The sequence below is a fragment of the Gavialis gangeticus genome, unplaced genomic scaffold (genome assembly GCF_001723915.1).
Source record: "Gavialis gangeticus isolate Ggan-Ray unplaced genomic scaffold, GavGan_comp1, whole genome shotgun sequence".
In the NCBI taxonomy this organism is placed as follows: Eukaryota; Metazoa; Chordata; order Crocodylia; family Gavialidae; genus Gavialis; species Gavialis gangeticus.
The window spans coordinates 7,518,684-7,533,009 of NW_017729009.1; the positions used below are offsets into that span (position 1 = coordinate 7,518,684).

The 14,326-nt window shown below is 41.0% G+C and overlaps 1 protein-coding gene across 1 annotated transcript in view; it reads right to left on the reverse strand.

Moving 5' to 3' along the window:
* Positions 1–7,368: 7,368 nt before the first annotated feature.
* Positions 7,369–14,326, reverse strand: part of PREX1 (phosphatidylinositol-3,4,5-trisphosphate dependent Rac exchange factor 1) — a 165,563-nt gene continuing 158,605 nt past the window's right edge. Inside the window, exons 38-41 of the mRNA XM_019509731.1 lie at positions 13,342–13,529; positions 12,591–12,693; positions 11,894–11,961; positions 7,369–9,677 (exon numbers count right to left, since the gene is read on the reverse strand). Coding sequence (XP_019365276.1) covers positions 9,635–9,677; positions 11,894–11,961; positions 12,591–12,693; positions 13,342–13,529 — 402 coding nt within the window. The 3' untranslated portion in view covers positions 7,369–9,634. The remainder of the gene's footprint in view (positions 9,678–11,893; positions 11,962–12,590; positions 12,694–13,341; positions 13,530–14,326) is intronic.

Consider the following 14,326-nt stretch of genomic DNA (forward strand, 5'->3'; position numbering starts at 1 on the left):
ACCCCTACCAAACCTCCTGACCCCCACCCAACCCAATGGCTGCCCCTGCCTGCCCCAGCTGTGTACTTTAAAAAAAAAAGGCCCGGTGTTCATTGGGTGCTGCTGGGGGGAAGGGTGATCCCTGCTGCCCTCCACTGTCCCATGCTGCATGGGGGGTCTCTGCACAAGCCTCGCACCCAGCAGCACCTGCTGAGCTGGGGCTTTTTTTCCCCTAAGTGCTGGGATCTGGGGTAGGCAGTGTGGCCATTACTGGGCTGGGAGAGGGGCGGGGGATGGGCCTGGCCTGGCTGATTCGCCGATTCGGCTGCTGCCAAATCTCTGAATCAGATTCAGCCGAATCAAATCAGGACCGTGATTCGAATAACTGAATTGAATCACTGCCCCCCGAATGAGCCGAATCCGAAGCAAATACTAGCCGCTTCGCATGGGCCTACTGATTTCCCCTCCAATCTGCCCAGTTCCAGTGGGTTTATGGCCTTCTTCACACTCCAGAGCAAAGAGGAACAAACTGCGTGTAAGCAATTAGAAATCACTGATAAAACCATAAATGTAATTGAGAGAAGGGGCTTATCAGAGCTGGATGGATGGGGTACTTGGCTTTACCAGCTGCTTGTGCAAGACAGGGCATGGTCTGGAATTCAACAAGAGATGAAGCTGGCCCAAGGCACATTCATTCAGTATGTGGTACTCTCTCAGATGCAGACATCAAAGACCATAAACAGAGAAAGCAGTTCAGCAAGGAGAAGACACCTACTAAATAGCCTTATAATTGACATACTAGACAACCAGCCCCTAGGAAGTGAGACTGAAATCTATCCCAGGGGCCCTGAAAAATATGTGAGAACTATCAGGAAGGAAGCTGCATCTCCCTGGAGACTCGAATGAAACCATTAGATGTTGGTTCATAACATCTAGCAGGCGAGAGAGAGCCTGTGTTTATGTCTGTGTACAGGCTGGATACACAGACAAGTTTTTTTTTTTTCTTTTCCCTGGTGCCCTAGGTCTCAGGCAAGCTAAAACACTAGTAAACTCTACAGAAAAACACAGAGTGAATCATTTCCTAATAAACTATGGTTTCCTAGAACTAAATAAGGCAGAGGACTAACTTCAGAATAACATAGCTACCTACCACTCTCTAGAAATAAATAAAAGCCTCATAATAATCCCAGTATCTTGCAGTAGTCTGGTTATGCCTGCATACAATGCAGACAATTGATAAATTTTCTTTTTTTCCTCTGATAAAAGGAAATGTTATTTTTGATCACATTCCCCATCCTGGCTTCAGCCCACAATTGGGTAATACATTGCTTTATTAGTACAAGTTCTTCAGTCTAGAGTTGTATTTCATGGGTACTTGCCCTCATATACTGTCATTTAGAGATAGTGTCTACCTTCTAGCAGCTGATGTACTGGACCTTTGCTAGATTGGGGTTAAGGATGGAGCTGGCTTGGTCACAGCCTAGCTCTTAGCTTTGAAGACCAATGTGACAAGGTGCAGAGCTCTTAACTAATTTGCAGCAAGTAAGGACTTAACTTCCCCTACTTAATTGCTAGCTCCTGCTCAGGTGATGATCAGGAGGATGCAATTAGGTAGGGCTGGGAAGAAAGGGCCAATCCTGTTCTCTAGATAAGGGGGTGGGGTGGGGACTCAATAAAAGTAGCTGCTAAGGAGGCAGCTGGAAAATGCTTAGAAGGAAGGGAGTCTTTGCTATGGGGTTAGGTTGTGGAAGAAATTTGGTTTGCTTCTATGTACCTAGTCTTGGGGGGCCTCTGCTCACCTATGTGGTAGGGGTACTTGAGAACAAAGCTTGTGAAGGGATCTTTGCTAGCTGGCTTTTTTGTAGCTGAACTTAAATGTCTGAGCACCTGATAACAGTTTATCTTCAACTGCTTTCCCAACCTAGCATGTTAGTAAGAAAGGTGAAGGGGCCCTTCTGATGAGGGGTCCCCTTATTTCAGACTGCTGCTTATGGCATGTTAGTATCAGATGTACCCAGGCAGACAGACTCCTCTTGTGATTTTTATTTTATTTTTTAAATGGAATAAAACAACAGAAAACTTGAGGGGGTTTAAAGGTCAAAACAGGTTCTTTGTTTGGGAGTAGAGATGATGTGGAGTCAGCAAACAGTGACTTAAGCTTGTTCCTTATGGATCCCACTGAATGAATGATACTTGTGGTAACCCTTTATATACACACTTCAGTTCACCATAAGTAGAGTAGAGAACTTTTTTAAAGAAATAAACCAACATTAAGATCTGAACCCTCTCCCTGATGCAATAATTTCAGTTTGAGACCCAAATACCTTGATCGCAGTAAAACTAACCTCCTGCCTGATGTGCTGGTGGCAGTCATGGGATACAGCAGGATTTATCCTCCACTTTTAAAAGGAACTGCGTATGTAGCTACACTGAGAGCTGTACCTCCTCCTGCACAGTATTTCTCTTTACTCCCATAAACAAAGGGGAGTGTAAACTGCTGGAGCCTAAGCAGAGGCCTGGGGGAAATGAGAGAACCCATCATCTCATACTGTCCCCTCTCCTTTCCTGAGAGCTTGCAGAAGCTAACCCAGAGGCATGTGCTCAGGATCTGAGTAATTACCTTGTCAACAGGGTCTTTCACTGGATCATCTCAACCCCTAAATGCTGTAATTAAACTTGTGAAGCCCTCTAGGAGAGAGGAAAATGCAAAAGCCAAGGGGTATTGCCCAAGAAAATTGTAGATGCTTACGCAGACTATAAAAACCCAGAGTGGGGGACCGGCAATGTTGCCTTTTACTGTGAATATGCTTCACTCCTCACTCAAGGCATGACTTAAGGACAATTCTTATGCAGAGGTGGGGAGCCCCACCTTAATCATGAGCAACAGTCTGCATTCATGGAGGGGACTCTACTAGGAGTGGTACACACAGGCCTGAGAGCATGGGGCAGACCAAGAAAGCTGTATTTGCTCTAACATCACATTATCTTTCAGCTGTAGCATTTCTCCATCCATTTCCTTTCTCACTTCTCAGGTATGCAGGCCTTTGCTGGGTTTCCTGGGGTGCTTGTTCCATGATAAGAGAGGCTTGAGGAGATCTGGCAGGGGACACAGAAAATTCTACTTACATCCTCCCCATAAAACAATAAGGATTAGGGCTCCAAGTGCCAACATTTGTTTGCAGGAAAACGTCTTTTGCTGCCAAAGTTAGCTCTGGTTTTACTGGGGACTGGCCCCAGCGGTTTTAACAGCCTGGCACTAAGGGCTGGGAGCTAAAGTCAGTTCCTTCTGGGGGCTATGCCCATCCCTCCCTGACCCCCCTTCAGCCCTGGAAGAACATCTCATAGTAGAGGATCCATCCTTCTATGTATATAGTCATTCCTGAATGGCTCTACAGAGTTTAAATAAAATTGAGCAAATACACTGAATTAACAGTAAACCCAAAATGGACGCATGTGGATTAGACATTACAGCAACACAAAGTTGAAGATCAAAGTATATTAAGACTTTCCATCCCAAGGTAGGAGACACATGCTCAATTCAAAATACAAAACATCAAGGAAAAGGTAGCATTATTGGTACAACTAATAAGAATCCCAGAGTTACTTAGGGAAAAAACCTCACAGATTATGTACAGAATTTTTACAAAACGTTTGATAATGCCAGTTCTAAAAATTTTCTATAAAAATATCATCTCTGGACTTTTTTTCCCTAAAACATGAGAAGTTTTGTTGCATGCAAAAATATACAGTACAGTTTGTATCATTTCGGCACCCCCCCTGAAAAGGTAACTGTTCTTAGGTGCAAAATAATCTTGAAATGTAGCAATAGAAGAGTAAGCAAGCATACTTGAGACTGAATGGCTGATCTTCCATGCTAGGGACTCTTAAACTTGGTTCAACCAGTGACTGTACTGGTCACTGCCAGAACACAAAGCCCATACCTCCTCTGCTTAAAAGGGAGCAGAGTACAGCACCCTCTGAAACCAGCTTTTATTTTAGTGGCATCATATCAGTGTAAACATAGAAGTGGGGTGAAGAGCCAGGTGCTTTAGTGCTCTATCCAAATGGCCAAGTCAAGGGTAGGTTTTCTTCAGCTTTTTGGACACAACCAGCATATAATATAGGTCCTGATTCCCCTCTCACTTATACTGGTATGAATCTGGAAGCCCCTGAAATAAGTAGCATCACACTGTTGTCATACTACGATGGAAGAAGAATCCTGATTGAAGATGGAAGAAGCCTGCTTCAGATAGCCAGCCAAAGCACATTTCCTTTCTCAAGCTTGTTGCTGCCAGTTCTATATTTATGGGACTTAAAAATTGATTTTCTTTTCCTTTTTTTTTTGTTTGTGACTCAGTGGGCACATCTACACATGCACATTTACTGTGCAGAAACCAAAATTAGTGCACCGTATGGGTGTGCATCTACATGTGCATGCCTCTACTGTGCAGTAAATATGGCAACTTACACTGACTTCAGTGTAAATTTGATACCTGCATCATGCAGAGTAACTTACTGTGCAGTACATTTAAGCCAGCATAAATGCAAATGTAGACATGCCCAGTATGTTGCTTGTCCCCTTTGTATGCCGACGGTCATTTTTCAGATGAGTTGGAGAACAATAATAATGCCACTTGTGGCACTGTCAGTCTTCAAATTAGTTCATAAACATTAACTACTGAATCCTCCAAACTCCCTTAGGATGTAAAGTGGTACTCTCATTCCTATTTTATAGGTAAGGAACCAGGGTAGGGGAGGATAAATGATTTGCTTGAGGTTATAGAGAGCAAGAGTCAGTGAGATTCAGTTCTCAAGAATTCTGGTCCTAGGCTCGTAGTCAGGCCACTAGCACTTTCTGTTTGCATCTCTATTTTAAACAGGAAGGCAGCACTAGCATGAGTTCTAGTGATGTTATGGTAAGGAAGATCCAACTGCTAATATACAATGCTAAGCAGGGGACAAGTCTCTTGGCCCTGCTTAGCATGGTTTTGCATTAGACAGTATCAATGGAATAGAACTTGAGATTGTCCATTATCCTGCAGAGTCAAGGCCCTCTTTATCCAAAGCAGGGAACACTGGCCCTGAAACCTTCCCTCTGACCTTCAGAGCATTTATTTCTGTTAAGCTGAATGACTACTGTATCTCTCCCTTGATGAGTAACAGCGACAGCTTCTCATTTGAACACTGAACTGCTACTAATTTAGAAATAAGCTCCACCAGGTATTTTGACTAAACCAAGACCACCTATCTATAAATCAACATCCTTTGCTTTTGTGAGTAAGCTGGTTCTGATTAGCTGAAGTTTTAATTTTACCAGTAAATAATAGTCAGGTGTCTAGAAGCTCACTGGCTGCCTCAGACACCATTAAAGATGACTTATCACACCAGATACTATGACTATTTACTGTCTTAAAAGCAGGTATCTTTCAAATGGTATTTTCTTTACATTGAAATGCTGATTGTTAGCACTTAGTGTTGTAAACCTTCCAACCACTTTACACACATGCCATAATTAATCCTCACAACAGCCCTGTGAGGTAGGCACATGAACAGTTCCTTGTTCTTGATGGGGAATTCAAACAGGCAAGTTAAAGAACCTACCAAAGTTCAAGTCTGTGTCAACAGGCTTAGAATTTGGGACTTTGGGATCCCAGTCCTCTGGTAAGACCTGCTCTAAGTATGTGTTGATAAAGATATTTTCTGCTAACAGACCATGTATGTTACTGGTGACTTGTTTTGTCAAAATTTCTGAATCTCTGGTTATCTCCTCTTAGCCCTTCTCTCTGGGGCCTTCTTGCATTTTCTAGGAGAATGGGAAGGCATTGGATCCTGAAGGTGTCTCTACACTAGGGCTAGGGACAGCAGTTACACATAAACTGGTTTAAGTCATCAGAAACTGGTTTAAACCTGTAACAGAACAGAAGTTCAGGGCACATAAACTGGTTTCAAGGTGGCTGAAACTGGCTTAAGATAAACCAGACTTAACTGATTTGGGTCAAATCGGTTTATGAATCTTCTGTCCCAGACCCCTTCCTGGTTCAAGTTAAATCATAGTCCCCCAGCATCCCAACATGCTCTGCAGCCCTGGGTGGGGCTGTGCTGTCTGCTCCAGCAGAGAAGGGTTAGAGGGAAGGGGAAGCAGGGACTGCCTTCCCACCCAGACAAACCCCAACTGGGGTCTGGGGCCCAGGTGAGGGGTTAAACTTCTGTTCCCCTGAGTACAGAGCCACCCTGCCCTGCTAAAAACTTACTGCTGGCTGTGACTGTGGACTATAAATCCCAGAGGCACCTGGAAGCAGGAAGAGGAAGTGATGAGTAAGCTTGCAGAGTTCTGCAGCTGTAAGTTTGAATTGCAAACCCCAGAGACCTGTGTGTTTGCTTCCCAGGAAGAGGAAGTGGACGTACAGCCTATGCTACATACCAGAGAGCTTCTGACACCCTGTGGCTTCTGGCCTGAGCCACTGCAGGCATGTGGCTGTATTTCCTGAATCAAAAGTGAATGTCTATCCAATTGTTTCTCTGTTTAATCTCTGCAGCTCAGACTAGCATGCAAAGTCTGAATAAAATTCAGCCTCAGGCTTTTTGACTGTTCTTAGCCATTGAGATAGAGGAATACCAGTGTACTACATCAGCTCATGGTATGGACACAGCTACACCAGTACAGCTGTGTTTTGGATCAGGATAGCAAAACAGCTCCTCATAAGCAAAACTACAAGCTTACATCTATACACATCTTTGCTAATACAACTCCAACAGCACTAATGGACACAGATATGGCAGAAGCCTGTAGTTTACAGCTGACCTGATCTACAGAAGTTCCAAACCAGGGAAAGTCCACTGGGCAGATTGGGGACTGACAAACTATCTTCACTTCCCTTCTGCATACAATGAGCAATTTTCTGTGGTGCACCATGGAGAAGTGAGGGCATGGTGGGGTGATGGCCAGTGCTTTCACTCACTATACAACTCAGAGGACAAAAACTTAAGAGGGCACAGGGTTTCTTTCTATTCCCCTCACAGCCAGCTATAGCAGATATGCCTCACTTGCAGGGATGCCCTGAGTCTCTATCTAACTCTGCTCTGCCCCAAAGACTCTGTGGCCCTGCTCTGCTGCCTTCTTTTGTAGTCTGTTCAGCTGGGCTTGCTTGTGCAGGATCGCATGCAAACTTTGCACTTACGCAGCATCAGAACAACAGATCTGTCCTGGCTCAGTAAGAACTCTGAACTGAAACCACATCTGTAGGTAGCACTGCACAAACAGGAAGAGCACAGCACCACCCAGTTTGATCAGATCTCAAATGCAACGTCAACTTTTGACCTTTCCTAGCTCCAAATTCTGTTGAACAGCTGAAGAACTAAAAGGGTATGACTTAGAAAAATAAAATCATATCCTCTTGTAATATAAAGTACACTTTAATAATAAAAGTTCTACCATGTCTGCAATGAGAATACAATATACATTTCTATGTAAAACAGTGCACGGTGTAAATGCCCTCAGATCATCCTCTATGCACCTTAATGTGTGTAGGACTGAAAAAATGTGGGTCAGGTGCCTCAGCTGGCAGTACGTATTGGCACAGCTTCACTGAAGTCAGTAGAGTGTTATGCTGTTTTACATTATGAGGATCCCAGCTCGTGCTTTTTTTTCTATTTACCGAGTGCGTCTATTAGCCTTTCCTTTTAAGTTGCTAGTTTTGTAAGGAAACAGCACTTTTTTCCACCTCACATGGCAAAATTAGCTTGTCCACGATTGCCAAGAAGTACAACACGCCCTCTGAAATACTCTTCTTGCTGATCTGACTGTAGTGCAAAATGGATGCTACAATAATGAACCCCTGTGTCTCAGACTTGGGACTTCCACAAACCTGTGCTATTCGTGTGCATCAGAAGAAGTAGTTACAAGTAAAGAAGACAAACAAAAGGTCTTCCTCTCGCAAACGAATTATTTTGATCCAAGGGGGACGGAAACACAAATGATAAACCATTTTAAGAATTCCGGCAGCTTAAAACAACCCTTCCCCCCTAATCTCATGATCACTGTTTTGTGGTTTAATTTATAGAAATCAAATTTAAAAACAGTTTCATAGCCTGGTGGGAGGCCTAATACTTGGGCTGGATTGATTTGTTTAATTGAATACTTGTAAGTCCATTAATGCCCTGCTTGGAAAAAGGAAAACCCCACAAATACTACTACAACTACTACTACTATTACAAAAACCCTTCTTTTTCATAGAACACACCTCGCTTTAGACGGCTTCTGGACTTTCCCAACGTTCAGTTGTTCTATATCAGACTGGGGTTGCTTTATAGTGAGCGAGAGGAATGTTAGGTCTCTCCTCTATAGAAAGTGGTTAGCAATGGTGAATCGTATTAAGGCACTCACACCCAAAAAAACCATTTTTTCTGGCCTGAGACCACTGATATTTCCGATTAGTTTCAGCCAGTAGTTTGTAGAAAATTACTGCACAAATGATAATACTGAGAGACTGGAGACCATTTTTGAAATAGAAAAAAATAAAGTTCATTATATACACAATTCCTTTTTTTTTTTTTCTTTTAACTTACAAGATTTCCTAAAACATCTTAGCTATATTAAAGACTACTTAAATAATGAAAGACATTAAATAATGTAGATTTTTTTTTCCAGTAAACTAGGATGGGCTGTATAATTGCCAGCATAATGGTCCCATTTTAAACAATATATTTTTTATTTAAATCTTGTATGTATAATAACATGTACCAAAACATATTCCACTCCACATAAATAAGTATAGTTTTCTGACCTGGTTTTAAAAACTACATCTGTTCAAATAATCAGATTATAAGACAGCATTTTTTTCCTTTGTAATGTTTCCTTTAAAATCCTTCATTTCCCATCTCACCTGTAAAATATTACTGTATTTCCAGAATACATCATTGATCATTAGTAAGAAAAAGTGTTAAGCCCAAACCTGAAAGCTGCAGTAAGTTAAAGGAAGTACATGTTAAAGAAGTATTATGGAATGTATACTCGGCAGCATAGAGAGAGTGGTTCTTACTGGGACGAAATGGAAAATGACTCCAGAAGAAATATTTTATGTTCACATTTGAATAAACCAGACTTGTGCTATTCATTGTTCAAACGTGCAGGTCAGGATATTAAAAAGTGGTATCTGTGATGCTGTTACTCAAGGCCACTGACCAAAATTATGCTGGCAATTAAATGGATGCCAGATGCATTATTGAGTGGACAGATGCTCTCTGTCTTGGATTGTTTTTTCCACTGATCTGTAACTTGAAGTTCACAACGTTCAGCCAGCAGCACAACCAAGTCATTAGTAAAGTTGCAGTTCCTTGACATGTAACTGCCAACTTGCTAGGCATCTGGCAGAAGGGAGTTCTTCCGACTCAGCTCTAGGAGGTTTTATTTTGAGAACTTCTCCAACAAGCCCAGGAACCATCAGAATCCCTGCCTGGATCCTGCAGGAGTAGAAATGCAGTTTCTTCATGTACAGGTCCAGGCGTTCATCTCTCTTTACCAAAAGGGCAAGACACCCAGCACCATCTCCCTGTCTCTTGAGTCAGTGCCACCAGTGTCAGCTGTCATGGATTTGCAGGCAGGGTTGCGCTCTGCTGAATACTTCAATGACTCCAGGATGTGGGTGTCTTTTCATTCTTATAAATCCCCATCTACAGGTGGCTGGCACAGCCTGTAGAGCCTATCAAGACAGATTAATAGTCAGTATTATAAATGTCAGACTAATAAAAAGTTATTGGCATTGGCATGCAACACTCAACTCCTCCTTTGTCGTGCTTCAGTAACACTCACTGATAATCTGATGGCAAAGATACAGCAAGTTCTGACTAGCAGGTTTGCAAACGAAAAGTGCCAGTAGCAAATAATTAATTAAATCATTTTACAGCTATTATTTTAAGAAAATATATATTTTTAAATGATATTGATTCTTCCTAATTCTTCTGTGAAATTCTGGTCAGGTTTTGGCTTTTCAGTGGAAGGAAATCCTTTTTTTACCAGTTTTTTTCCTGGACATATTTAACTAATACAGAAATCTCATTCATTGCTTATTGATGTGGTTGCATTAACCTTAATTGCTAACCTTGTTTGCAAAGACACTTAAGAATAACAAACTGGAGATGAGGAGAAACCCCACTTAGATCATCCCTTCTATATTTCCCTTGTGTGCAAGTGTTCCCTATAGTATATTCTCTAGAGCTTTGTCCAGCTTGGATTTAATTAACTCAGCGGATGGGACTTCTATGACTTGCTTTCAAAGATCATTACACTGTCTTGCAAGTCTCCTATCTAGGAAATATATTTCCTAATAATTAACCTAAATTTAGTTTAACTGACAGTAATCTTATCTACTTCTGCTTATTTTCATTCCTTTTAGTCTTACGTACAACAGTGATGAAATAAGCAGATATCAGCATATCCAGGCTTTCAAATATTGTTTTAAATCAGTCCTTTAACCCATAAAATGTATTACTTTCTCTGCTCCACTACACACTGTAAATCACAACTACAGACTCTACTATTTTTTTATCTTAAAATACTTAAGGTGTGTTACAGCCTTAGGACCATAAAATTAGATCTTAGGTAATGAATGTTCATGACAAGGGAAAATATCACCACTCCTACAAATCTCACTTCTTGACATTTGGGAAATGGCAGAACCTAGCATAGAGTGCATATTCATCCTTTATTGAGATGGCAATCACAATTCAAGAGCTGGAGAGCGGGAGAAAATAGTAGGTAATAGTAGGTCCCAACTATTGTTCTCTTTGAAAGGTCTCTGAGAAAGCAAAACAAAGCCAAGCTTGGCTACAGGCATTTCATCTGAATCTCCAGCCTCTAATTCTGTGCTGCATGCTTGGAATAATCTCCAATACACATCTGAAAGGGTGCAAATGCCAGAGATGGAGGGGTGTTGTGCAGGTGCTCCACCAGCATATAACTAGAATAGTGGGATGAAGAGAAAAAAATTGGCTACCAGCAAAAACTTCTTGACACTGAAGTACGCTGAATTCCCATCCGTTTCAAAAAGGAACTACATAAAACATTAGAGCAGGGATGTACCACATACATCCCACCAGTACAATATCAATGGCCCGGCAACTTGGAGTCAGCCAAACTGCAAGTGTGCAGAGGTGCCTTCCGTTGGAAACTATAACTTACAAGTGGCACTCAGTGAGTTTGAGTCTTGCACTAGAGAATAAACCTACACTTACCCAGGGGGATATTGTAGACTGACCCCTAACCCAGGAGAACAGTGTAGACTGAACTGCTTACTTCTTTTCTAGGTGACTAAACTGGCTTGCCTTACACATGTGGTAGCCTTTACAGCTGGTTCATGGACATCTAGCATAGACCAGTGTGATTTGGCTTTCAAATAGTATGAATGTTTAATGATGCTATAATGGACCAGAATTAACTTTCCCTCTTAGGAATGTGGAGAGGTAGAAAATAGTCAAATACCACTCTTAATATTAGACTATTTTATATTATTTTAAATTATATTTCTCAGGAAGAGAAAGTCTGAGTGCATGCATTATTGCTGCATATTTGTAGTCAGATTTGTCATTCGAGAGTCTCTGCAGAGAATACTGTCAGTCACTGAGGTTTATCAACTCATTGAAGGTGACACAAACCAGTAGAAGTGTTTTATTTAGACCTTGCAAGAATCCTAAAAGTCAAGGGTGACTGGCAAATGAGTTTGGAGCAAAGCTTTTAAAATATAAATGCGCTTGGTTTAGACTAGTGATGTTTGGGACAGTTTTCCATATTGCTGCTGATTTATTTATTTTTTTAATTCTCCTTTTTATAAGGAATTTCAGCACTAGTGCAATGAAGCAACAGCAATTTAGATAATATGTTATACCACTTGGATAATATGTACCATACATAATAAGCTACCTGGGTGCTGATGGCGGCATCTGATCCATCACTTTGAGGTTTTTAGCAGAGATTTCAACCCTTGGTCCCTAAGGAAACACAGAATTTATGTTGTTGACAATGTCAATAAAACATTTGAACCCTAAGGGAAAAATACTGTAACAGGAATATTTCTATTTGAGAACCCATTAACTACTTTTAGAAGCTCTGGAATCTACTGGGTGTGTGCATTAGTCATCTGTGTTTATGCAAGATGAAAGCTGTCCCAAAGCACTTAACAAGCAATCCCATAAGAGTTCGACAAAGTAATGTTGTACGATAACATCTTTACTGTATATACTGGATGTTAATAAATACATTATACACCCTGCATTTTCAAGGGACAGTCTCATGTTTGTGCATGTAATTTGCAGAAGCGTGTCTGCATATTCCATATGTTTTCTAACATCCATGCAAACACTTCAAATAATGTACATTCATGGATGCACTTTAAATAACCTAATGGCTACAAGATTCAAAGCCTAGCATTTTTCTTCTGGTAAGTTTGCATGCAGTTGCTTGAATTTTAGTGTCTAGATGTGGGTCAAGATATGAAGAAAACTCAGCTCCTCAAAACAATGGATTGGTATTTTAACAAAGAGGCCAGGAGAATGAAAATGTGTGGCCTGCCAGGAATCCAGCTAAGAAAATGATAATACCAGGAGTCTTAAGTACTCACTTGCTTTCTCATGATGTCTGTAGCCTGCATGATGCACTTGGGTAAAAGTCCATGGCTTCTAGCCAGTATGACTGCTTGTTCCAGGGACACGTTCAATGTACTCCTGGACATGGGAGACAAGGGATGTTAAATCCACAAATCATAGGCACCTGGTTAAAATTATTTCTCTTGTAACAATCTTATCTCTTTTGTTTCTGATTTTTAACAAAGGTGCTTAATTAGTAAGTACAAGTGAACTTAGCAACTGCACAGTTTTAATGTTTACTTCCTAGGTTTTTATTTGAAAACAACTGTATACGCCAGTTCAGTGACCCACCTCTAGCCTTGCAATATCTAGGTCAAACTGCATTTCCTGCTGATCTCTGATGGAGCTATCCCATATTTATGTCTCATTTGTGGTTCTGCAATGGCTCGTGTCAACTATGAGCTAAACTGTTCCTCAACTGAGCCACTGGGCCATTCAAAGAATGGTACTGTTAGTATCCACATTAATACTCCAAAATATTTTAAAACCCTTTATTTGACATGGATTAGCCTCTATTTTATGACTGAAAACCATATAAATTCAAGATCCGTCACAGTACAGAGCTCCTCAAAGTCCCAACCTAACCTGAAATAGGAAATGCCAACATTTTTTCATTCCTGTTCTGAGTAGTTGCAGGTCCTAATTCCTTGAAACTGGCTTAAATAGGCACCTTGTTGCCATATACAGGAAAAGCAAGCTCTTACCACAGCAATCCCAAAATCTCACCTCTGCATCCCTGTGCCACACATGGTAATCTGACATGCTCCAAGCCGATAGCAGAGCTCTGAGGATATAGGCAGCAGACCAGCTCCTGATACATTACTGCTGGAATATCCTGGTTGGGTGGGTTTTGTGCTTATAAAAGACTTCATCAGTCTGCAAAGCTCATCCATTGCATTAATGGGGCGAATAAGCTGCACAAGAACAATAAACAAATGCATCAGTGGCATATTCACTTCTTTGTTTAAACAGATATTTGGAAGGGTATTTTCTCCCCTATCTAAAGATAATGTCTGAGATCTATAGCAGAGCCAGTACCATAGAGTAACAATTATTTACGTTGATACGATTTTCAAAAATGCACAAGCAGAAACTAAGTGTTGGGGCAGTTCACTGCAAGTGATCACAAAACATGATATATTCTGTTTCTGCAGTAACTGGCTCAGACTTCTTTTTACTAAAATAATGCCTTTCTGTCCCTTTGCTTCTCTATGTGCAAAAAAATAAAAGAAAACCACGTGTCCCTGTCAGACAACACTTACCACTGAATTTATCTTTATTTGTTATTTTACTGTAGATGATGAAACATTCTCACATACAAATTAATTGTTTTTTCCTTTTCTAAATTCATCTTAGGCCTCATCTCTCTGGGGTTCAGTTTCAGGTTCTGTTTTTTAGAAATAAGCTCAAGCTGCTTGGGGCCGGAACTGATTTTTTTGGGTATATATATATTTTTTTTTTGGCGGGGGGTGTTGTACTGTACCTATATAACAAATTCACAGTCAATGGTTGGGCCACCCTATCATATAAATAGTAAAACTGAATAATACCTGGTCAATTTTCACTGCCGTAGTATTGGAATCAGTGGGCAGATTGGATCTCTCAAGGTAAAATGTCCTGCAGTTAGACATTAAGAATTGGATTATCTCATTTCAGGCACACATACATGCATCACTACCTACTACATACTACATGCCATCTCTGATTGTCT